Source organism: Miniopterus schreibersii (assembly GCF_964146895.1).
Source record: "Miniopterus schreibersii genome assembly, chromosome: 5".
In the NCBI taxonomy this organism is placed as follows: domain Eukaryota; kingdom Metazoa; phylum Chordata; class Mammalia; order Chiroptera; family Miniopteridae; genus Miniopterus; species Miniopterus schreibersii.
The window spans coordinates 83,249,536-83,274,791 of NC_138106.1; the positions used below are offsets into that span (position 1 = coordinate 83,249,536).

Here is a 25,256-nt window from a genome sequence, read left to right on the forward strand (position 1 = left end):
TGTATGTGTGGTGGTGTGTGAGGGTGTGTGTTGGTGCGTGTGTGTGGTGTGGTGGGGTGTGTTGGTGTGTGTTGTGGGGTGTGTGGTGGTGGTGGTGGTGGGGTGTGTGTGTGCGCGCTCACATTTGTACACACTGAGGACACACAAAAGCAAGCCACTGAGACTCCGCCAGGCCAGAACGACATTTGTCAGACATTCTAGAAGCGTGCGGGGCCCTCGTCGTCTGCAGCTCCTGCTTGGGGTCGCTGCCAGCGCACTTTCGCTGGGAGCTGTTGCACCCTGTTCCCTGGTGCGGCGAAAGGCAGGGTTCAGGAGTGAAGCTGTACCCTTCCCACGTTTGCTTCTTGTACGGCAGATGATGTGCGGGCTTAGAGCCGAGTCCAGGGACTCTCCTGGCCTTGAGCCTGCTCTGGAGGCTTTTAGACAAGTGACCAGGGGTGCTGCCGGAACAGGTCAGAGGGTGCACAGTGCACCTTGTCCCGCGCAGCATTAACCAGAGGGTCATGTCCAACATGTCACCCCACCCCACTCTGCACCCCATTCCCATGCTGACTCTTCACTTCGCCAAGGACACAGTCATTGAGTCAAAGGGTTGTTCGTATCTCAGGTGCTGCAGAGGTTCTGTTTCTTGGTGGTCATTCTATTGAATAATGGCAGTGAAATGTTTCTGATCACATATCTGCAGAGCATGGTTATATTGATTTCCAAGCACAGCACAGAAAGCCAAGTAGTGAAGGAAAAAAAGAAAACAGAAAGGAGATGAAAACAATGAAAAAGAGAAATGTGGATTTAAATGTAAATCCTGACTGTTTTGGAAGGAAAGCAGTCGTCTCTGCTTTAGATTTGGTGCACTCCTGCCTCAGTGGAGAAACCTTGTTTGGGCTGTTTCTTTGTGTGGGGACTGGCAAAGTCTAGAGCTGATGAGGCCTTGAGCCTTTTTGAGGCATTTGATGGCAGCCTGCCCTTGACTGGTTTGGCTTCGGATGCTGTATTTGGGATACTCTGCCCCCTTTTTTTTTAAACCAAGCTATTGTTCTCTCCCTAAAATGTTCTGGAATACTTCTCCAAGTTATATTCTGCGCATCACAGATTTAGACGTTTCGCCTTCCCATGCCCCTCTCTGTCTCTGTCTTGGCCTCCTCCTGCTGTCTGAGTGGTAACAGAAGCAGTGGTTTAAAGAACCTCAACTATCAGTGACATTCACGAGCTCCAGTCTGAGGGAAGGTTCAGGACAATTCGAAGTGAAATGGCTCCAGGGAGCAGAGCTGCAGGTGGAATCGTGAGCACCTAGATTGTCAGGACACCTGGCTTCTAGCTCCCCGACCGTTTATGACCTTGACTAACTCACCCTTTCTCTGAGTATTGGTTCCCTCATCTCCACAAGGAGGAGTCGCAGTGGGTGCTCTCTCAGCTTTGGTGACCTTGATTGTATTCTAAGCCTTATTTATTATTTTTCGAATAATTTTGAGGTTACTTCCTTTCACTCCACCAGGAAAATATTGAGTTTGATGCATACATGACCACGTTTTGTTATATCTTTTTTTTTTACTTTTATATTTTGTTTAAGTTTTATATAAGTAATACATGCGCATAGGAAAACTTTAAACAATACAGAAGAGGAAAAGGAAAATCTCCCGTCCCCAACACCCACTTTCCTCTCCAGAGGCCCAGCTGTTACTAGTTTCTCGTGTATCCTTCTGGAGAGATTTGTATATGTGTGTACAAACCCCCTCACCCTCCTTTTCTAAGTACAGACAGGAGCGGGCTCATACGTACACTTCTCCCCCTTCAATTTTCCCCTCTGAACCATGTTTTGTAGAGATTGTTCCATGAAAGTACCTGCAGGGCCCCTCATTCTCTGCAGTGGTGCACACAGCGCCGCGCAGTGAATGGGTGACAAGCTCCCATCGGTGGACAGGTTTTATAGCCTTTTGCTGTTATCGTCTGTGCTGCAGTGGATATCCTCAGACAGACTTACTAGCTTTGTGTGTGGCATACTTTGAAAACAAAGCCATTGTCTAAGTTGCGCTCATTTTTAGACTCTGCAGTTAATAACTGGAGGCGTCTAGTCTGAAGGGTCAAATCTAAACTACATGGAAGACAGCAGCGTCCACCCCTCCTCCCCAGGACGCCTCTGCAGGCTGTGCTTTGGAGAGGAGCGAGGGTGTGGCTTTGGAGGCGCTCGTCTCCTAGTCCTAAGCTCCCCCAGATCAGGGTGCAGACGTCCGTCAGGTGTGCCGAGCAGTGTCCGTGTGCCGTGTGGAGATGAGTGAGCGAGTCCACTGAGTAACCCAGGGCAGGACTGTCCGCGCTGGCAGGAGTCTCCCCGGGCCACCAAGACAGTCCTGCTCCCACTTGTCAGGTCAATAACTTATCAGACCTGAGTCATTAAAAACATTTTTTCAAAGTATCTGAGTTATACAGAGTAACAGTTAATGACCTCTGAACTGCCAACAAAAACCTTTACAAGCCTACCTTTACCAGCCTTTTTCCTAACCTGAGGGTTTCTGATATTGGAAATACTCAATTTACACATTTCTCTTATAGTCACTGTGGGCATCTGTTTTATTAGTTATATCAGAAAAACAGGAGCATCGTTTTTCAGGAAGTTCAGAATGGCTGCTCCTGGAAATGATCACCATCCTCTTGGCCTGAAAGGGGGTCTGATGAACTGAGCCCTCCTGGGGAGCTGAGCTTTGTCTCACCTGCATCTGCATTGAAAGAGCACCCTGCCACCCCCACCCCTCAGCACAGTCCCTGGCCGCCTCCTTACTCCTTCAGATGGAGGTTGTAATTATGCTCTGGCAAGCTATGGAAATGAACACTCATTTCTGTTAGTTTGCCATCAGTCACGACTTTTTTGTGTTCTCAAGCTAAGAACGTGAGAAATGCCCAGGTGCTTTCATTCATTTATCACATCGTTTACCGAGCCTTCTGTGTACCAGGGATGGTGCCTAGAGGTGACAGTTCTTTGTTGCGGGCTAATTCCCGAAGGGAAAGCGAGGCTTCCTACACACTATTGCAGGCATTCTTCCCTGTCCCTGCAGTAGCTCGTCAGTGAGCAGAGAACTGTCAGTCTGTCAGGCCCTCCTTGGAACCTTCCTGTTTGTAACCTGGGCAACCTTTGGGCCGGGGCCCAGCTCTGATGAGGGCTGTCTAAGAGGGACTTCCTTGCCGTCAAAGGCAAACGCTGTTTCGAGGGCTGCTCTCAGTTCGAGCAGTTGTTCCTGTTCTTCAGTCTAAGGTGGGGCAGAGGGTGGCCAAGGACAGTTGAAGGAGCAGGGGGACCGGTTCTCGGGATGCAACTCTGGCTGTAGTTGTACCTGCCACCAACCAGAGCACATGGCTTCACCTCTCTGGGTTTCAGACTTCTCTTCCATAATAGGAAGGGGTGGACTAGGTTACCTCCTCGGTTCCTTACAGAGCCTAACATTCTAGCTTTCCACAGCACACGTAAAAACCCGCCTCATTTCTTCACACATTTCTGCCAGCAGCTCATTAGTTCCTTGGAGAGCAGGAGCTGTTTATTCCAACCACAAGCCCAGTGCCTGGTACACAGTGGGAATGCAATAAAGATTTGAGTGAGTGGATCAATACATTAAAAAAAGGGGGGGGAAGAGTGGATTACCCCCACCCCCCAGCTGGAGGAACTTCCTGCCATGAAATTAATTGTTCCTTAAGGAAACCAATTGTGTGTGTGTGAAATTGTTGTCTTTGGCCTTGACCTAGGAACAAATAGACCTAAAAGCATGGTTTTCATTATTACGGGATATCGCCCAGGCAGAAGTTAAGCAAATTTGACTGTTCAACTGTTTTGAGAAAAACTAGCGCTTTTTATAAAATGCATTTTTGGTGAGAATGCCAGTGATAGAATTTATTAGAGGATTTTTTTTATTGTTTTCTAAAGTGAAGTACGACATGCTAAAATTTAGTGTTGGTAAATGCAGATAAATGGAAAATCCTTTAAAAACTTAAAACACTTCTAGTGCCTTCATCCAATCACAAGTATGGTTAACATTTTTATGTAATTTCTTTATCCCTAATTTTTCTCTTTGCAAAAACGGAAACATTTTTTCTCAGTCAGTTCTTTGTTCCTGAGCTTTGTTCACACTTCTTCAGGGCAGCCTTTTTAAACGAAGCAGTAACAGGGTCCTGCCTGCGTACAGGTCCCTAGTCCAGGCCCCGTGTTTGCGTGTTGCTAATGGTTCTCACTCGTCCCAGGGGTCGTTGCGTGCCCAGCGTGCACACTCAGCACGCAGGATGCTCGCATGCTCCCGCAGCTCGCTGTCCACGTGCCGGTTGCACACGCAGGTGTCCTGGTGAAATGATCCCATATGTTGTGCTAAGCTTTGTAGAATTTACTTTTGACCACTATGTTCTATGAAAGGCTTAAAATGTACTCTAAACACAGGGAAGGTGTGGAATAGGATTTTTAATAGGGCACAAGATCTGAGACTAAATGAGTCTTCATGAATTGAATTAAGGAATAATTGCCTAAAACAGTACTGATTAAAAGGAAAGTACCTTGGAAGGGACCTCAGGAATCTACACTCCAAACACAAAATTGTGATGGTTTCTTTTCGATGTGCTGTTGTGGGCCCTTGTCATTGACCTCCCGTGTTCCTCCTTCCCACAGTGATGACTCATCAGCACCAGCAGCAGTTGGCACCCAGTGCCCTGAGCCAGCAGAACCACCCTACTCAGAACCCACCAGCAGGTCTCCTGAGCATGCCTAATGCACTCACCACTCAACAGCAGCAGCAGCAGAAACTCCGGCTTCAGAGGATCCAGATGGAAAGAGAGAGGATTCGAAAGCGCCAAGAGGAGCTCATGAGGCAGGTATGGCCGTCCACAGTGCCTGGTGGTGCTTTGTGGCCTTCTGGCCAAAGCTATTGGATAGGTAGCTTCTAGCCATCGGGTAAATCTTTCTCTAGAAGCATTAAAAGCCCAAAGCCCTGCTCCAGACCTCACGAGTGGAATGAGTTTCTTCTCCAAGCCTCTGCCTGTCTGCCTGCAGAGCCACCCTGTGAGAACAGGCCTACCTACACCAGCACGGCCACCTTCGGCTCCCACTGCCAGCCTGAAAGGAGGGAAAGAGTATGTTCCAATTATCTGTAGCGTATTATCCTAAAATTTAATGACTTAACACAATAGCCATTTTATTATATCACACGCTCTGTGGGCCTGGAGTTTAGGCAGGGCTCAGCTGGACTGCTCTTCTGCTCTACGTGGTCACTGAGTGGTATTCAGCTGGTGGGCAGGCTGGTCTGGAGGTCGCAGATGGCGTTGCTCAAGTGTGTGTCACCACGGTCAGGATTGCTGGAGGAGTGTACTTAGCTGGGACTAACACCTGGAGCGTCTACCTATGGCATCTTTAGCATGGCGATCTCATGGTAATGGGACATACTACATAGCAGCTCGGGTCTCCCCGAGAGAACGTTCCCAGAGATGGGAAACGGAAGCAGCCAGTGTCTTGGGGCCTGGCTCCGGAAACTGTCACAGAGTCACGTGTGCCATATTCTCTTGGTCAAAGCAGTCACAGAGCTCCCTCCCCCGAGGATTAGAGCAGATGGCAGAGGGGATGTTCTGTGGAAGAAATGACAAAGACTCTGCAGCCGTATTTGCTCTGCATGGAGCATGACAGAGGGATCGAGGGAGAGTGGTCAAGGGAAGCGGTCTGCTCCTGGATCTGATGGAGTGGTCTGCAGAGCTGCCTGGGCGTTGATCAGGAACCCTGTGCAGCCAGCACTTACTCATTTATTCATTTGATCAGTCAGCAGAAAGTTGCTGTGTGTTCTCTCTGGGTCTGGCTCGGTGCTATACCTCAGAAACGGAATAGAGACTCCCTGAAGGAACCCAGTGCTTTCCCTGCTTCAGTGGCTTGGCCTGTGCAAGAGCAGAAGTCTTCCTTCTGAGTTGCTAAATTAATATAATGTATGTTCTCGGGTCTCATAAATTTTGCTGGCTACATTTTGGGGAGGAAAGCTTCAGTTTATTGTTCTAATTCTTCAGACTTTGCTTTATGACTCCCATGAAGCCAGATACATGGGTAGCTTCCTTTCACTAGCTTTTAAGGAAATAAGTAGTTTTAACTGTTTTAGAGAGCTTTCTTGCAGGAACCTGGGGGTATTAGGGTAAACACGATTTTTTCTTTTAGTTACAGCTGATACTTTAAAAATATACATTGACTTAGCATAAATGAATAATGTATAGCTCATCAAATTCTAAGAAAGAAAGTATCTATGCTGTGTGAGGTTTTAAAAACATAGTGAATTAAAATAATTCCTTGGACAGAGCCTTTGGAAATGAGGGAAATGAACACAAGCTGTACCTTGTTGTTCATTTAACTGTCCTCTAAATTTGAGGAATACAACCTAACAATATAACTGCAGTTGTGCCTTTTACCCTGAGGATTTGTGTCTGAACTTTCATGGTTATTTCAGGGTAACAGTTGTTTATACTGTTTTTAGATAAACAATATCATGTTCCTCAGCAGGAAATAATTATATTATTGTTTTCTGTCTTTGGATAATAATTCCATTTGGAATAATTTTTCTACTTGATAGTGTAGAGTAAATGAAACAGTACTGTAGTAACATTTGTAAGTTTTCTTAGTTTTATATTTAAATGAGCTTTACTGAGTTTTTCCCCTTAGGCAAAGCCATAACCATCCTGCAGAGAAAGGCTTGTTTCTCAGTGTCCGCCTCTTTCTGTGTTTCTTTCTCTCGCCCCACCCCCTTCGTTCCCACAGAAAGTATTTCTGAAAAGGGGTGGGGAAAAGTGCCCCAAATTGTTTCTCGGTTCCAGCTCTAAGTGCCTTTGAACCAGAATGTACTATTGATGGTTCCTGTTACAGAAATGCCAACCAAGTTCCTTAAATGCTGATCCCCAGAGGCCGTGGCATTTGGCGTGTCTTGCTGCCTCATGGTGTGCATTCCACCGTGCAGGGCAGTGGGGAGGAGAGCTGTCCGGATTTGCAGAGAGGCGACACAGTGCAGCTTTGACCATGTGTGCGCCTGCGCTTGTAGTTAGGAGGAGAGGCGATGGAGTAGATGGTTGATGCCACGTTATTTTTATTATGGAACATGAGGAAAATGTCTGAAGAGACTTAATGGTGGAAGATTTTGTTCCCCATCCAGAAGCAACCTGCTCCTTAGTGTCAAAGATATTTAAGGCCATGTAATAGGTGGTGTTGGAGTGTTCTGTGGTCGTTTTCTGGGGCATTTGTCATGATGCCTCATTGTCCAGGTGCGGATTATGTCGGTCATCTTGGTGTTTTTCCTGCTTGTTTGGTGATTTTTCTGCTTCACTATGGGCACGTAAGCCAGGGCAGAGGCAGGGAAACGGATTGGCAGTAAAAGTGATAGTTGCTTCACCTTTTAGCTGCCTTCTAGCATCTGGTAGAAGAAGTGTGTAGGGATGATGGAGGAAATGGAAGGTCCTGATGAGGTCTGAAGGTTATCTGTGGACCTCGGGTGTGCATTCCGGCCCACTCCCACGTCCTTGGTATCTACAACTGCCTGGATATCCTTGACTCACCCGGAGTTTGTAATTGCCCTGCTGTCCCGTGCTTGCAGAGGGTCCTAATCTCCCAGGGCCCTTGCCCTGCAGGCAGGCCTCCCTGATTGCAGTTCTCCCAACGAAGAGTTTCCTGTGCTCTCAGTATTAGGAAGGGAGCTTGGCAAATGTAATAAATAGGTGAATTTATTCCCGGATTTCTGGGAAGTCATCGCCACTCTGTATGTTTCTGTTATTAAATGTATGGTGGCTGTGACGCTCCCTGTTAATGATATGCTGCGTAGGATTCCGCCTGGGCTGCCTCCTCCCGTGCCGCCCACCCCCTGGGCGCGCAGTCTGGAGAAACTGTGCCATGCAGGCTCCAGGCCTCGGTCCTCTCTGCTCCAGCTAGTGGGCACCTCCCAGGGCCGAGGGCTCGAATGTTAACTCATGTCGAGGTGTGAAGAAAATGGATTTGAGGAGAGCTTGATTGCAGATCTAAAGTGAACCTCCATTGTTTCATGGTGGAAAAATAGTTTTCCTTCCTTCCTTCCTTCCTTCCTTCCTTCCTTCCTTCCTTCCTTCCTTCCTTCCTTCCTTCCTTCCATCCATCCATCCATCCATCTCGTCATTCCTCTGTTCAACCAACGCATATATAGTGGAAACTACTAAATGGGATGCAGCCGCCCTCAGCTGACGTACATTTTAGCAGAGGAGACGAAATGCTGAAGGCTGGCTGTTGCCCGGACGCCCCCAAGCACAGAGGTCTAGGAAAGTGAGCGGACGGGGCCTCTTCATTGCTTCCAGTCCCCGCAGGCCAACAAGTTGTCACAGCTCCAGAATTAGGATCACAGGGCCAGGGAGGACTGCCCTCTCCCCCGAGGAGAGGTTCATTACGAATGGCTTCTACAATTTAACGTTGGTTTCTGCAGCAACAGAGTTGAACTGCTTGAATCTGATCATTGGTGAATTATCTCGGATGTGTCAGGTGCTCTGAGTGGAGGGGGTCCCAGGAGCGCCTGGGTGGGGGTCCCGGGACCCTACCTTGTTGGGAAGGTAGATTTTCCCCTGCCTTCGGTAGGCATCTGTCACAGACATTGTGAGAGTGAACTTTTGTGGGAGACCTCCGTTAGCCCTGATAATGAGAGTTTAATTTTTGCTAAATTTCCCAAAAGGCTGTCAGGCAGCTCTGGGCCCATCAGAGAAATGGCAGCCCTAGAAAAGAGGGCAGTTTCATTTAAAGTTGTACTTCCTGGTGTCTTCATATCTTTAAAAAAGAAATTAGAATTCAGTTTGTGGAGTTTTCTTTTTCTTTGAAAGTAGAAAAATAAAGTTTTTAACTTTTAAAAATATAATTTAGTGGGTTTTTTTAAATTGTGATAAAATAAATCATTTTGCTAAGTGAAGGAAGCCAGACCCCCAAAAACTGCATACTGTATGATTTCATTTATGACATTCTGGAAAAAGCAACAATAGGGACAGAGAACAGATGAGTGGTTGCCAGGGTTGGGGGTGAGGGAGGAGGGGCTGCTACAAAGGGGCAGCATTAGGGAATTTGGGGGGTAGTGGCACAACTAGTTCTGTATCAGTTTCAGTGGCTGTTTCCTCACCGTATGTATTTGTCAAAACTGTATATAAATAAAAATAATAATAAACATAAAACACAATCATTATAGAAAATATTTAAAATACTCAGAAACAAGGAAGAACATAATCACTCATGCTCTTACGTAGGTAGAGCAACTATGAAGATGGTGATTTCTTTCCAGTCTTTGTATGGATTTGTGTGTGCGCTTTGTTTTTTAAAATGCAATTAATAGGCCCGGCCGGGCATGGCTCAGCGGTTGAGCATCGACCTAGGATCCAGGCGATCGGGGTTCGATTCCCGGTCAGGGCACATGCCCAGGTCGTGGGCTCGATCAATGACTCTCTCATCATTGATGTTTCTCTCTCTCTCTCCCTCTCCTTTCCTCTCTCTGAAACCAATAAAGATATATTTAAAAAAAATAATAATAAAATAAAATGCAATGAATACCATATCCTATTACTGTGTTGCCATCTCCTAGTGTATTGGGCAGCCACTTCTTTATTCTGTGTCAAGGAAGTTGTGCTGTGACTTTGGTTGTATCTGTCCTAAGCTGCCTGGAATCCTTTCTACAACAGGCTAAACATTTTAAGATAACCCGAGCCACACGTGCCTATAATGACTATGGAATGTTCTGCTGTCACAGCTAAAAATTCAGCACAGCATCCGCTCAGTGTTATAAAGGGCATGTTTGCAACTTCGCCCAGTGAAATGGAAAATTTTAGTAACTGCTAAAAAATTGAGAAACAGGCTTCAGTCCCCGTTGCCATCTGAAAGAACAATGCCTTGACATGAAGACAGACGCATGCCTTTATCTGAGGAGAGTATTTCTTCCCATGTGTATTATTCATTTAAATATGAAGCTGGGGGTATGAGTGGGGGGTTCTGCCTCTAAGATTTTAACCTTGAGGACTTCCTGTCGGCCCCCAGGGCCTGGAAGACCTAAGTGGAGAAGCCTCGGCCCCCCGGCCCCTCGCCAGGGGCTGCGTTGGTGAGGAACTCGGCACTGTTTGTACGCCATCCTTTCCTTGACTGGGGCTCAGAGGACAGGGGAATGCAGCTTGTCACACAGAAATGCTGACTCAGCCGGGCCTCTGGTTGCCGGGGCAACAAGGAGGAGGGCAGAGGGTTCGGGCAGGAGGCTGCGGAACTTTTTGGCAGGTCTCACGGGTTTCTCTCGGGCTGGACAGCCACTGCGGCCGGCTGGCCAGCTGGCTGGCTGCTCGCAGCCATTCCTGAGCAAGGCGCGGGGAGGGACACACCCGGCTGTGAGCAGCTCTGGTCTGGGGGAAGGTCCTGTGTTTTGTCATGTGAAGAATGCCTGTTTAGAGAGGTTAAAAAGGGTCGTATCATAGCAGATCGTGAAGCACATGTGGTGGCAATTTCATGAAGTCTTTCCTCTAGAAAAGGGGCTAAAACTTAACTTTTTGAAAAGCATTTTATAGAATTAAGTTTCAGGGTTGACTGTGACTCCACCAGTATTTCAACCCCGCTAGGGCAGCCTGGCTCTTTAAGTTCATTCATTCATTGCTCGGCATGCTCTGGACACTGAGTGCAGAGTGCTGAGCAGACACATTGGGTCCTTGCCTCGTGGAGCTTCCCTTCCAGCTTCCACCAAGTGTGTGGTTCGTCTGCAAGTCCCAGAAATAATCCATTTTCTAAAATGGTCTCGTGTTGTTGAGGAATGATATCAATTCAAGCCTTTTTAAAAGGATCCTTTTGAAAATGTTGTAAGTTGAACACATTTTTTAAATGGAGGTTCACTGTTTGCACACAGAAAAAAGCAGCTTCTTATTTCTGATCTTAAGATCACTAAGGTACGAAGAAATATTCCATTTCAAAATCCTTTCAGCTATTTTTTTAAGCGAAGAGAATGTCATGGAAGTTATGCTGTGATCATAATATCTAAATTATAATGTGTTCCTTAATGTGACTCTGAGAAAAAACAGGGATTATAGAATAACACAGATTGTTATATACATCCTGAATTAAAAGAGCAACAAACAGGCCGTGGGTAGTAATTACGGACTCAGATGTCTTCCCGAAAGTGCTGGGGTTCCGACTGTCCTTTCACAGCGACAGCCTGGCAGCTGAGCAAGTGATGAAGTATCTCAGAGGCCCCGGAAATGCGACAGGGAATCTCTAGAATCCTTTGGCACAGAGTTAAACGAATTTGCCGTGGGGAGTTTTTCTGTGAAGAAGGTGCATAATTCCGGGTCTGCCTCTGAAGGCCTCGGGGCTGGGCAGAGAGCAGCTGCTCTGCACCAGAATAACTGTTGTAATGTTAGGATTTCAAAATGTTGTCTTTGTTTTTTCATTTATTTCTAGTCACCCCACCCTTTATAATGAAAACAATTCAATCTTCCATTTTTGTGGAATCCCTGGCCACATGCACACTTATATCAAGAGGGGCACACTTGGAAAAGGTTATTGTCATTCGTTTATCTTTTTTTTTTAATATACATTTCCAGTTCAGTTTTTTAAAATATATTTTTACTGATTTCAGAGAGAGGAAAGGAGAGGGAGAAAGAGATAGGAACATCATTGATGAGAGAGAGTCATTGATCGGCTGCCTCCTGCACACCCCGTGCTGGGGATCGAGCTGGCCACCCGGGCTTGTGCCCTGACCAGGAATCAAACCTCAATCTCCTGGATCCTAGGTCGGTGCTCAACTGCTGAGCCACACCCGCCGGGCTCATTTGTTTATCTTTGAAGTGTATTCCAGGGCGAAAAGGAGGGGCCAGTGGAGGCCTCCCTCAGCCCAGGACAGCCCTCCCTCAGCCCAGGACTGCCGCAGGAGGCTTGCTTTCACCTGCTGTTGACTTTTTTGCTCCACTGTTGATTTAGCCCGCAGGGAGCTGCAGGCTGTAGGGAGCTGGAGGGGAGGAGGTCTGAGGTTTGCTTCCTTCTACTGACAAATCGGTGTATTCACACCCCACCCTCCACCTCTTTTACATATCACCCTCTCCCACAGCTGCTAGGAGAGGGTGTTTTTAAACCTACATACAATTATTCATTTCAGGGAGCTAGATGGATGACCGCAAACTCCACCACAAATTCTGAAAGAGACTCTCCAGCCCTCATTTTGCAGCAGTGTTTCCACCCCCAGCTTGGATCTGGAGTCGAAATAAAGTTGTGGTGGAGGAGGAAAGGGGAGGTTCCAGGGACAGCTTTCCAGATCTTTCTGAAACTAGCCTTTAAAATCTGAACGTATAACTTTGCTTGGTGTGTTGTGAAGTCTCGGGACACTAGCTGCACCCATATGCATTGAAAAGGATGGTAGAGCCCATGCACTTCAGTCTCTTTTCCAGTTCAGGATGGTTAACTGTATTCAAGAGTTTCATGAAATCTTCCTCTATCCTGGGATGGGGTTGGTATTTCCGTGTCAGAGCTGGGAAAGCAGGCCCAGAGAAATGAAACACCTTGTCCAAGTCCCACAGCCAGTCGGTGAAAGGCCAAAAATTTGAGGTCTGCCACCCCCAGCCCTCGGCTTTCCTCTCTGCGCTACACTGTGTGTGTGGTGGTCACTAGAGCAGACTGGAGCCAGATCTTGGGAAAGTTGCTTAACTTCTCATTGCCTCGGTTTCCTCATCTGTACTATGGAGACAGTTGGGCTGTCATGAGATGAAATGAAGTAGTTTGTTAAAGTTCTCAGAACAGTGCTCCACACGTTGAGAGCTATATACAGGTATCAGCTAATAGCTCCTCCTCAAAACATTTACCACTATGGGTCATTCATTCTGTTGGCTGGCCCAAGGTGCCAGGTTCTTTATAAATATGCGCTTTTAATCTTTATAACAGCCCAGCAAAATGAGTCAGATGAACAAACTATCAAGAAAGGTTAAGAATTTAGTCCCAGATGTTATAGCTGGGGAGTAGCTGAGCTACGACTCGAACTCCAATCTTTCTGATGCCAAGGATACTTTTTCCCTGTGCCAAGCCCGGAACTTGTCTAATAGCACTGAGCCTTTAACAACTGCTTGAGAGTTGCAGTGGCCAGTACCCCAGAGAATGGGGAAGAGCCAGCTCCACCCCTATAACTAGAAAATCCTTCGTCGTATCGGCCTCAGACTGGGGTGGAAGGGATCTTCCTGTTCCCCTGTAGTGGTTCCTTAATAATTTGAGAGCCAAGGTGTGCCCCTCAAGTCTCTCTTCTGGTTAAGCAGCCCCCTACTTCTTCACAGGACACTTCACCCAGACCCCTCCCATCCTGTTTTTCTTCCCTGGTCACTCTGTGGCCTCGGCAAAGTGTACAGCAGAGACCTGGGTGCAGCCTTGACTGGAGGTGGGCAGGTCGGTTGAAGTATCTAGAGGAACAGGGCTGACCTGCTATTTGAGGTGGAAAGGAGGTTGGACCATGGAGATATCAGAGACATGGACTCCACCATCATTACACGTTGTCTGTCTCGCCCTCTCCCCCATGAGGTAGGGCACTGTCTGTGTTCACTGCTGTATCTTTGCAGCTGGGAACAGTATCTGGCACCTGGTAGTCTCCATAGTATTTAAAAAAAAATAAAGGAATAACTGAAGGCATTGTCGTGGGGATTGAGGGAGTTATTTGACTTGGATTTTGAGCTGGGCTGAGTGGTCAAGGAAGAGCTGCTTTGAGGCTAGATGGAGGAGTGTTTTGGGAGCCTTGCAGTTTCAGACTCCTGCTGGCTGTGTTTGTTAGGAGTTCAGGGCTGGGAGAAAGGGAAGGTCCTGCTTGCTGTGGTCAAGGTAGTCAGGGAAGGCACCCTGGAAAAGGTGTATAATGGAACCTCTAAGGGTGGGTGAGATCTGGTAGATGAAGAGAGACCCAAAGTACTGAGTAGTCCAGGAAGCTGAAGACTTGTTTGGGAGAACAGGGTGGGTGGGGGTGGAGGGGACACTGGGAAGGGGTCTGCGAATAGACTTGTCGAACTGGGGTGCAAGTGGGAGATGAGAGACAGACCAGGGGGCTTGGATGTGCCTCCAGCTTAGCATGTCTTCTGCCTGGACTACAGGGAGCTGGGGACGGAGCCCAGGGTTAGTTAAGGCAACTGCGCCGGCATTTCTCTGAGTCGGAGACTTGAGCCATGTCGTAGCCCAGCTTTGGCCAACTGTCCCTGTTTTCGTCCGTTTACTTAGTCTAGTGCCCCGTCTGCTGTCTTTGCTTCAGCTGTTTCAGTGCCAGCCGTCCTGAGTGCTGCTTCTTGGTCAGACCAGTCAGGTGTTGGCCTCTCGTTTCGGCCCCTGTGGGGCTGTGGGTGCCATGTGGCAGCCAGAATCATATTGAGTCTGGGATTGAATTTTATACCTAAATTTAGTAGTTGTTTTTTAAAATCCTCCCTTGTTTGGATGGAGATGTATTAGCGAGGTTAGTCTTCATATTTCAAAAACTAGGACTTTGAGCTGCCTTTTTTCTCCTTCCATTCATGAGCAGAAATAAGAAAATACTGTCATTCAAAAAAAGGTGAGACTTTTAGAAAATCTAAATAAAGAATTATTAGGTTATAAGATATAATTAAGTAAAATGAAACTTCTCAGCATTCTCCATTTATATTAAAAACTAATTTTAGCCCTGGCTGGTGGGGGTTGGTTGGAGCATCGGCCTGTACACCGAAAGGTTGTGGGTTCAATTCGTGGTCAGGGCACGTACCCAGGTTTTGAGTTCAGTCTTCAGTCAGGGTGTGTATGGCAGGCAACTGGTCTGTGTTTCTCTCTCACATCAATGTTCCTCTCTAAGATCAATAAAAACATATCCTTGGGTAAGAATTAAACACACACACACACACACACACTAATTTTATGTTATACAAAAGGGTTTTACAAGCTTCTCCTTATTAAAAAAAAAAAGAAAAGAAATTGTTTTCTTGGCCTTGCTGACTCGTCTTGGCGAACTTCACACTTTGCTTTAATCCTTCATGGTGGAAGGCGACAGGAGGAAGTGTGTGACACTCAGAGTGGATCAGGCCACGCAGGAGTGTGGTCTTTAAGACTTTCCATTTTGGTTCCTGGGATTGGAATACAGAACTTGAGATGATAATAAAAGTACTTAGTTAACGCTTATTAGGTGACCCCATGTGCCAGGCCCTGTTCTGGGCACCTTATATGTGAAACCTCACTTGATCATGACAGCAGCCCTGCTGGGTAGATGCTGTTCCTGTCCCCACTCTGCACATGAGGAACATGGGGTAAATCACTGGTCAGGAGATGGCAGGGCCAGCGTTCAAGTCCAAGCACTTGGCCCCCGAATCCCTGCTCCTGACCCCTCTGTGTGAGGAGCAGGGAGGAGGGCAGTGGGATTGTGACCTAAGGTTGGAGTTTGTGCCTGGCTAGTTAGGGTGTGCCCTATAGGCTTATTTCTCACATATTTGTGGTTGAAGATGAGAATTGAATGTCCTTAGTTTATTTTTTTCTTTTATTACTAATTACAATTTAAAATATTCCCACTTGAATTCCAGTAATGTTTTTTACTTATTCATTGAGCAAATATTTATCAAGTGCCTGCTATATGCCCAGCTGTTACAGGCAGTGGGACATAGGAATGAACATGACAGACACTCAGATCCTTTCCCTCTTGAGCTTACATTCTAATGGGAAAGAGATACAAATATTTAAGTTGCTATGCAGAAAATTTAATGCAATCTTTGAAGAGATGTCATTTGTAGGAAGCAAACATTGAGGGAGTGAACCGTGGGAAGGTTGGAGGAGCATGTTCCAAGCAGAGGGAACAGTTGGTGCAGATGCTGGAAGTGGGAGAGGCAGCTGGAGGGAGTGTGTGAGGGGACGTCGGAGACGAAGGAGGAAGGTGGACCAGGCTGTCCTGCAGGGCTTTGTGGGCCACCATGTAGGTGGGTTTCCAGCAGGGGACCTGCATGATCTTCAGGTTGGCTGCTGTGTGGAGTGACTCGTGATAAATAATTCATATTAATCTTGGAGAAAGTGTTGCCTCCTATAATAACTTTCTAACTCAGATGAGCCTAATTTGTATTTAACAGTTATGCCCTCTCTGAGTGGCTTAGTTGGTTGTGTCGTTCTGTACACTGAAAGGTTGTGGGTTTGATTCCCTGGGGCACATACCTAGGTTGCAGGTTTGATCCCAGTTGGGGTTGGGGCATGTTGGGAGGCAACCGATCCATGTCCATGTTTCTCTCTCACATTGATATTTCTCTCTCTCTCTTTCTCTCCTTTCCTCTCTCAAATCAGTGAAAACATATCCTCAGGTGAGGATTTTTTTTTTAAAGTTTGTATTCAGGTTCATTCAACACCCTTTCTGTCTTCTCTCATTTGTTAGTCATTTGAAGGTGGAAAATGATACTGTGAGTCCCCTACAGGCAGAATTTAGCATTGGGCTTATGCTGGGACTATCACATGGGAGTCAAGTCTTCAAAGTAGAGAAACATCAGTGCTGAAGAATGGAGCTTGGTTATCTTTAATTTAAAATAGAGGAAACAGACGTGAAATGGCACGGTGAACCTCTTTCCCCAATATAGTCTAGGTTCTTTCAGCTCTGATGATTATATATAGTCCTTTTGAATTTTATTTACATATTTAGCCACACACAAGCATTAAAAAAAAAAAAAATCTATATTGTATTTAATTGAAATATGCCAGGAATAATTTAAATGAAGAGGGAAGTTTAGGACTATATGTTTTATACCTAGTTTCTGGTATTTTTTCTTATAATTTAAACATTTTCATATTATATCATTACAGATGATAAATAATACATATGCTTTATGTATATAATATGCATTTTTTAATTCTTTGAAATTCCAGAAATGATTCTTATATTTATATTCAGACCACCTAAAATTTCAAATTCAATCAGTATTCTTAAAACATGGTGATAAGGTTTTGTCAAATACAATGAAATGCAGCCATCTCTTCAACTTGTATGTTTAGAAGGGCATCAGTTTGGGGGTACATCCCACATTTATTAGTGTATGAGTTTGTGGGGGGTTGGCAGGTTCTAGACTCCTCACACCAGGTAGCCCCTGTTGCTCACCCTCGTGAGGCCTTCGGGTAAGCTTTACTTGGGGAATACAGTTTCCAGGGCACACTGCCTGTCATGTAAAGACAACTGTCATAAAATATTCAGTTTTTCTAGATTTATTCAGAAATACTTCCAAGATTTGGCTTATGGATTAAAAAAAAAAAACTTTTTTTTTTTTTGGTTTGCTTTTAATGGATGAACTGAATAAAATCTATGTAAGTTATGGTATTCTGATGATTTGCAACCTGAATGAAGTCAACCAGCAGCCCTTCCTAGCTGGGTACTAATTTCAGCGTACATCAGCAATGCAGTTTCTTATCAATCGGCCTCTCACAGCTTGTAAGAGTCTTGCCACAGTAACTCCTAGTAACGGTGCAGTGAACTCTAGTAACCGAAAATTTTTATAGCCGATGACTTCACTAGACTTGTCTAGACAGCAGTTACTCTCTGAAATCAGAGCATGTTAGGGCTGGAACAGATCTCACAAAGATACTGGAACTTACATGGCCTGAATATTTTCTTTGCCATTATAACATGGTTTGGGACCTTAAGGGACGAGACCAATGTCGTTAGCCTGGGAAGTGGGCAACTGATAGGCATAAATATGGGAAGGGCCTAACCTTGGTTTTGGATGAAGTATAAACATATAAAAGTTTTCTTCTCTGGAAACAGCAGCAAATTTGAAAGAAACTTGATGTCTGGTCTTGTTTGTCAAAATGAGAGAGACTCCCTGGAGGTTATACCTAGAGAAAATAACTGCAGTCAAGTCCATGACCTTTGGGTTGACTCTCTTGGCAAAGTAATGCTAGCTTTAAAAAATAATGCTAGCGTTCTGATTTTTGCTAATGAAGTGCAGATGCTCTCAGTTTCCCGTCAGAGGGATTTCGACTGAGTCTGCGTGGTTCCCTAACCTTCAGCCATTTTAGCCCTCGACAAAATAATTAGTCCAATAGAACAACTGACTGACAAACAGCCTTTTTAACTGATTGTTTTGCTCTCCTGGCTCTTGGCATAAAACTGCCAGATACGATTTAATGCAGAGCCTGAACTCTGTAACCCCACAGTTTTACTGGCTGGTAAGTGGCAAAGACCGGAATGTACCTGCTAGTGCAGAGGAGTCCAGTGACTTGGATTGATTTAGAGTTGGTCTGAGCACCTGGGATAAAAATAACCTCATTTCTGAGAAAGTGTCTTGAGAGGCTTTTCTAAGATTTGGGTATTTAAACTTTTGGATGGGTGAGGGCAAAAAGATAAGCTGAGCTTCTCATTAACTTTGTGCATGTGAGGAAGCGTCTTAGGCCTGTCTTAGGCTCTTCGGAGAAAGAGCACTAATGATTTCCTGATGCCTTTGACTTGTTAGGGGTAAGTGTAAAGTGCTTTGTGCTTGGTGAACCGTTTTCATGTGATCTATGCTTTGCTCTGGCCCTGTGACCGGGGGAATAACTTGCCTCTCCCTGTGCCTGGTGTATTCCTGCAGGAAGCCGCCCTCTGTAGACAGCTCCCCATGGAAGCCGAGACTCTGGCCACGGTTCAGGCTGCTGTCAGCCCGCCCGCCATGACCCCAGACATGAGATCCATCACTAATAATAGCTCAGATCCTTTCCTCAATGGGTAAGTTAATATTTTGGGGCCACTTATTTTTGCTTTCTTTATTTTGTGGTCTAGAGTTTAGTGGGTGTTTGTTTCTGTGGGAAAAGGTGGGCAGTGTGGAGGCTGGAGTGGGGATAGAGGCAGCAGGTAGAGGGTGGTGGCAGAAAAAGTAAAAGCAGAGGAAGTTAATTACTTTTCTTTTTTTAATCTCAAATTTAAAAATTGGTGCTACGGCATGGGCTGAATCCCTAGTCAACAATTTTAAAATGGGGATGAACTTATAATTTCAGTGGGATGGTGTTGCACAGTAATTATTTGGAAGAATCTTGTGGTTTAATGTCGCCCATGGGGGGGTGGGAAGCATGCCATGTGGCAAATAGAGAACATAGCAGTTAAGAAGTGGTGTTTATGGTGCAATGTGAGCGAGGCCTGTAGGTTAGTTAATACTGCGATATGATGTCAGCGTCCAGGTTTTGGTCATTGTACTGTGGTTACGTAAGGTGTCCTTGGGGACGCAGGGGGAAGGGTGCACAGGAATCTGTATTCCTTTTGCATCTTCTGTGTGATTCTAAAATTATTTCACAATAAAATTAACTTAAAAAAAGAGATGATGTTTTAAAATAGGAAACATAAGAGGAGATGGAACAGATAGTTTAGTCAGGAATATCTCCATGAGCAGAAGTAGTCAGCCTCAGTCTCTGAAACCCAAATAAAGGGCAGAGTTCTATTTCTTGTGCCTTTTCTGCCTTTGCAGAGGATTCTGGGAAACAAATACAATTACTAGAGTTGTTAAAAATAGATGAAAACAAACAGCTGAAATAATGAAAGAGTTTTAAAACTGTTGATTTAAAAGTATTTAGAATGTTCAGAAAAGTAAAAAGAATAATATAAGGTTCATGATGTCCCCAAACCCAGATTTCCCATATTTTTATACTTTTTTTTTTTTTTTTTAATAAGTGTTACAATTAATATTTGAACTCACCCCTACCACTACTGAAATGTTTCCTTTTTCCTTCCCTCCCTAGTGGTAGCCCTGCTCACACGCTGTCATGTGTCCCATCACATGTGCTTTTATGCTTCGTTTTTGTTTTGGGTTTTGTTTTTATGCTTGTTGCCTGAAGATGTGTGCATTCCTAAGCAACGGTCAACATTGTTTTCTGTTTTTTAAAATTTACATAAATGCTGTCATGCTCTATGTGTAAGAACAAGAAATTGTTATTTTGAGATGAAAAGGAAATCAATGTCAATTTACTATGAACAGCCAGTTTTATTTGCTTACAATTTATTAATTTCATTGACATTGGGAATGTATGTTTCAAAACAATTCAAAGGAGGTACAAAGTGTGCTTCTCCTCCGTACGTGGAAGGTTGGGCCGAGTGACAGAACTGCACTAGGTAGGGTTTTCGCGACTGTACTTTAATTCTGAGGTTTCTTTAGTGGCTCACACTGATGTTTCTCTGCCTTCTGCTCTCTAGAGGGCCATATCATTCGAGGGAGCAGAGCACTGACAGTGGCCTGGGGCTAGGATGCTACAGTGTCCCCACGACCCCAGAGGACTTCCTCAGCAACGTGGATGAGATGGACACAGGTAGGAGTAAAGCCTGCAAGTACTTGCAATGCATTTGCATTTTTAAGTCGTCTTTTTAGTCATCTCCATTATAGAATCCAACCAAAAACAATCTCAACAACAAATAAAATGACAACTAAAAAACCACCCAACTGCCCAAGCACTATTAATAAATTCTAGCCCTTCCCCCGTAGTTTATACAAATACAGTTTTGCATCTGGGCACAAGCTTTTCAGTTCTGCTTTTTCTCTTTTGCTGGCCCTGGCTCCACACAGCCCCTTCCTCGCCGTCGCATCAGCACGCGGCTGTCTGCTGGCCACTCTTCCCCAGGGAGTGGCGACGTGCTCGGCCCCTAGTTGTGAGGAATGGGCCGCCTCCTTGAGCAGTGCGCTGTTTTATAGTTCAGCCGGCACGCAGTTTTCCATGCCAGTCACTGCATTTGGGAAGCCGTTGGCAGGGGGCAACTCAGAGGATTGTAGATTGTTAGCTCCAAAGCCCAACATGGTAACAGTGTCCCCCCTCAGCCATGAGAGAGAAGAGCCAGGGTGACCTCAGCCTGGCCCCCAGCCTGCACCGCCCAGGCCAGGCCCGCTGGCTCCCGTGCACGGAGTGAGGCCTTCAGTGCCAACACTGAATTTGGTCTTATTGGCCAAATCTAGATTTAATTATCAAAGTCTTAACCTCCCAGAAGATACTCTAGAACCAAAAAGAAAAGACAGCCGAGGTGTCCACTATTTGGAGTTTTTCGTGCAAGTTTCTCCTCTATCCTCACTGACCATAGAAAATTAACTGTTCTGTGGTGAAAATAATTGCTTTTCCCACTGCTGTTGTCCAGAGTGCCTGTGTTTGTCACACTCTGCTGCTGGACGCCAGCTCTTCCTCCTCTGACTCTAAGTTATCGGTCAGACGAGAGACAGACCTGCCAGCCAGCGTGGACGCCGGGGCAGCGGCCGGGCCTCGCGGCCGGGCCTCCCTGCCGGCCGTCACCTGCCTGCTTAGAGGACTGCACAGGCTGTCTTGTAGGCGTCCCGCAGGGACAGTTTGGACTCTTTGTTTTGTTATATTTAATTTATTCCTTCAGTTTCTCCCTCTCTGCCTGTCTCTCTCCCTCCCTTTCTTTGTCTCTCTCTGTTTTTCGGTGTGAGATTTATTTTGTCCTTTTGGAGCGGCTCCTACCTAAGCACTGGGAAGCCAGTGAAGATAAAAGGCAAAGTTAAATAAGAAAAGACCAAGGAGGCCTAAATCTAAGCTTGACACTAAAAAAAAAAAAAGATGCATTCTATTCTATAGCTTTTTTGAATGACCTCGAGTGGGTAAATAGGGAATGTTTTAAAGCCAAAATGCTTTAATGGAATTAAGCGGCATCCCGAAAAGAGCACCGTCTTTGCAGACAGGCAGCCTAAGTTGCGTTCTCGCTCCTTACTCCTGGCTGTGACTTTGGGTGGGTGCTGCAGCCTCCCGGGTCCTCAGAGCTCTCGCCTGGAAGGTGGGAGTCCTGTGCTCACTTCCTAGAGTCGTGAGATCACAGAGCTTGGCCCCAAATTCTTTATTACTTCTAAGAAGGCTGAGGTAATGCACAGAAGGAAGTTGATGAATGTTAGGGTTCCAGGTTCTCTGGTTAAGTACCAGCCCACAGAGTTTGGGGTCGCTTCTGTGAAGCCTTCATAGGAAGTGGGCATAAACCCGCTCAAGGGGAGAGATGTAATTACACAGTCACAGGATGAGGGGAAGCCGAGGATGGACAGAGCTCCCGTGTAGCTAGAAAAGGCCTGTTAGGCCCACTGACCACATGCTGAAAGGGAGCGAGCCCGCTGAGCTCTCCCTCTGCAAAACGCACATGAAGCCACAGCTGGACTTGGTGTGAAGACAGAATATAGGAAACACCAAGAGCAAAGCCTGGGAAGTTACTCAGCCTTCCAGAATATTCTGAAATAATCGCACCCTTTTAAGAATTGCCTGGTTTTTGTCTGTCCCACTTTTTAAGTGGATAAAACTACAAAGACCAAGAAGATTACAAGGAAATTGCAACGTTGCTCCAAAGAGAGATATTTTAAAATTGCTAACCTCAACCAAGAAGCTTAACTAGTCTCCTCCTGCCTTCCATGTCTGAGGAGAAAGGATAAAAGGACTTCTTTAAGACAGAGAGCTTTTTTGGCTAAAAAATGTATTCTTGAGCTATTAAAAAGTTAAAACAGGAAATCAATAGAGGTAAATGATCCTAACCAGAGATGAAAAGGACACCCGGCACCTTACATCAGATAATTCTTGAAGGCAGATAGTTTTTTAAACCTCACTTCCATCTGTTACACTCTAGTGGGTAGAAAAAGGTATTTTGGATTTTTTCTATTTTGATGATTTTTCAATATGCGGCTGAACTTGATTTAATTTTCATTGCTTTTTGCAGTGAAAACCCTACAAAATATTGCTAAGAAGCAATGCTATTTTATGAGTTATAGAAAAGTCATGAAGCTCTGCTATCACCAAAATACAGTTGGCTTATGTTTCCCTCACCCCTAGGAAGAATGTCATTTTCTCCCTGGAAAATACTTAATGCATATGGTTGAAATGAGTTTTCCGCAGTTTGACTCAGAATAGTGAAATTTCTGTGCGTGCTTTTCAGGAAGGCTACTGCACTTTCATGACACAAAAGCTAAATAATGAGTTTCTTACAAATGATGCTGTGGTGGACGCTGGAGAGGTGCATTGTATTCCTTCAGACAGTTGTTTGGGGCTGTTTGAATTAACTCTTTGTTCTAATGTGTCATCAACGGTGATCCAGTTCTAAGGTTTTTCCTTCTCTAAGCTCAATTGACAAACATTTATTGTATTTCTGTATGTACATGAGTTTGTGTGGGTGGTGCCCAGAGCCATGGGTGTGTGATGGACTTCACGTGGTGCTTCACTCCAGGTTGTGAAGAAGGTGCTATAATCCCAATTTCATATGGGTAAACTGAGGGTCAGGCACCGCATATGTGTCTGAGGCCACACAGCTAGAGCAGTCTTGGGCACAAGGGTCACTGCGTTTCTCATGCGCTATTATTCGGAAAGAGCACATGCTTCTCTTGTTACACCTTAGGCGCTAATTCTTCTCCAGATCAGCATTTTTCCAACTGTGTTCTGTAGACTCTGGTTCTGTTAGGATGTAAATTCTGCCAAAGATGGATTAGGTGACTCAATAGGTTTAGGAAATAGGTTTCTTAAGACAAGATAAAATAAAGCAGATTCTTTACTGCAAGACATCTCATAACCCTCCTGTGCTCACAGGCATTGTGACTCACCTGCGTTGTGAGAAAGGCATAGAGTTCGGGGGAGGCAGGAAGGGGGGGGATCTGCAGAACCCACTTTATAAAATGCTTTGAAATTGATCCCTAGAGCCATCAGTGAAGACAGTCTTTTAATAACACGGTTCAAGGAAACTCCTCACCTTTGAACATGGAGTGAGGATATGGGTACATATAAGCTTGCGGTTAAATCCTGAGAGTTTAGCCCTGTGATAAGGCATTTATTACGGTCAGGTCAGGGCCTCTCGCTCTTTCACAAACAGCTCTTCCTGCTGCTGGGAAGGCACAGATTGTAGGTCAGACCCCCGGGGCCTTCACCGGTGCCTTCCCTGTCCCCTGGACTTGTCCATCTGCACCATGGCTCCCCAGGACAGTTAAAGATCCTTGGCACCTCTGCATCCCAGGAGCAAGCATCGCCAGCTCTGTCAGTGGGGTAGCTGAAATTTTGCCCAGTGTTGGCCCAGCGCAAGTGAAAACGAGAATTATGTTAACACTTGGACTGGTCCCCTCTTTCAAGAGCTTAAAAAGGGAGTCAAAATGGTTTCCTTTCATTCTGTTGCAGGAGAAAGTGCAGGGCAGACGCCCATGAACATCAATCCTCAGCAGACCCGTTTCCCTGATTTTCTGGACTGTCTCCCGGGAACCAACGTGGACCTCGGGACCCTGGAATCTGAAGATCTGATCCCCCTCTTCAATGATGTCGAGTCTGCTCTGAACAAGAGCGAGCCCTTTCTGACCTGGCTGTAGTCAGTACCATTGTAACCTGGGTACAGCCATGACCTGACATTTCCTGGGCCTCTTGGGAAGGGCGACGGAGCAGAGCAAGGCCGCAGGTGAACCACTTTCTGCCTCCATGACTCATGCTCCCTCCTTTCCATGTGGCCAGTTTAATCATTGCCTGGATTTGATTGACAGTAACTTAAGTTAAACGGAAATAAATATTCTATTTTCATTTTCTGCAAGCCTGCATTCCTGTGGTGGGTTATGCAGAATTGCTTCCCCGTTTTCCTCTCTGCAGGCCCATGACTAAGCTTTATGGGTGTTAGCTGAAATTTATACATCAATTGATTATAAACCATAAAGAGATGACCACAGGCAGTGACTTCTGACAGGTGGCTCGGTCCAGGAAATGTACACAAAATTAGACCCGATTCACAGTTTCAAAAACTGTATTGATGACAGTACTACCAAATGCTTTAAATATTTAACCCGAGCTTTAAAAATCATCGTATGGGTAGTAAAACTCTGCTGTATGGAATTCAATGCATCGCTGGACCCATGCTAGCTCTGATGATTGTTACTACTCTGTATTTGCGAAGGCACACAGCCCTCTTGTAGTTCATCCCCTGTCATTTCGTGGCGTGGCATCCACACAGCTAGTCCTTCCAGCAGCCTCGGCACAGCCCCTGTGCTGCAGACCTTATGAAAGAGACCCGCTGGGTATTAATCATGAGCATTTACTAAACAGAACATTTAAGAATTGCAAGTTGGGTTTTTTTTTAAAAATTGCCGCTTAGAATTTGATGTTTATTTTATGAAACACTATAATTTTGTAGCTGATGACAAAGGGCAGCCAAATGTTTTTGATGAATCAGTGGCAACTGTGTTTTTGTCTTTTGAAACGGTTCTGAAAGCATCAGGACACGTAGCTTTCAACCTGCTGGAACACACAGCAAGCTGTTGTTTTTTACATTCTGAAGCCTTGTCAGTTTTGCTTTTAAGATTTCAAGTGTTTAGAATAGTCTTATCTATGAAACTGTTTGAAGGATGAAGCA

At 45.5% G+C, this 25,256-nt stretch overlaps 1 protein-coding gene across 1 annotated transcript in view; it reads left to right on the forward strand.

Annotated features, from left to right (window-relative positions):
* The window catches only part of WWTR1 (WW domain containing transcription regulator 1), a 121,310-nt gene extending 96,869 nt beyond the window's left edge, over positions 1-24,441 (forward strand). The window contains exons 4-7 of the mRNA XM_081138793.1: positions 4,637-4,839; positions 18,520-18,653; positions 20,109-20,221; positions 24,044-24,441. Of these exons, the coding sequence (XP_080994919.1) occupies positions 4,637-4,839; positions 18,520-18,653; positions 20,109-20,221; positions 24,044-24,228 (635 nt within the window). The 3' untranslated portion in view covers positions 24,229-24,441. The remainder of the gene's footprint in view (positions 1-4,636; positions 4,840-18,519; positions 18,654-20,108; positions 20,222-24,043) is intronic.
* Positions 24,442-25,256: the final 815 nt, after the last annotated feature.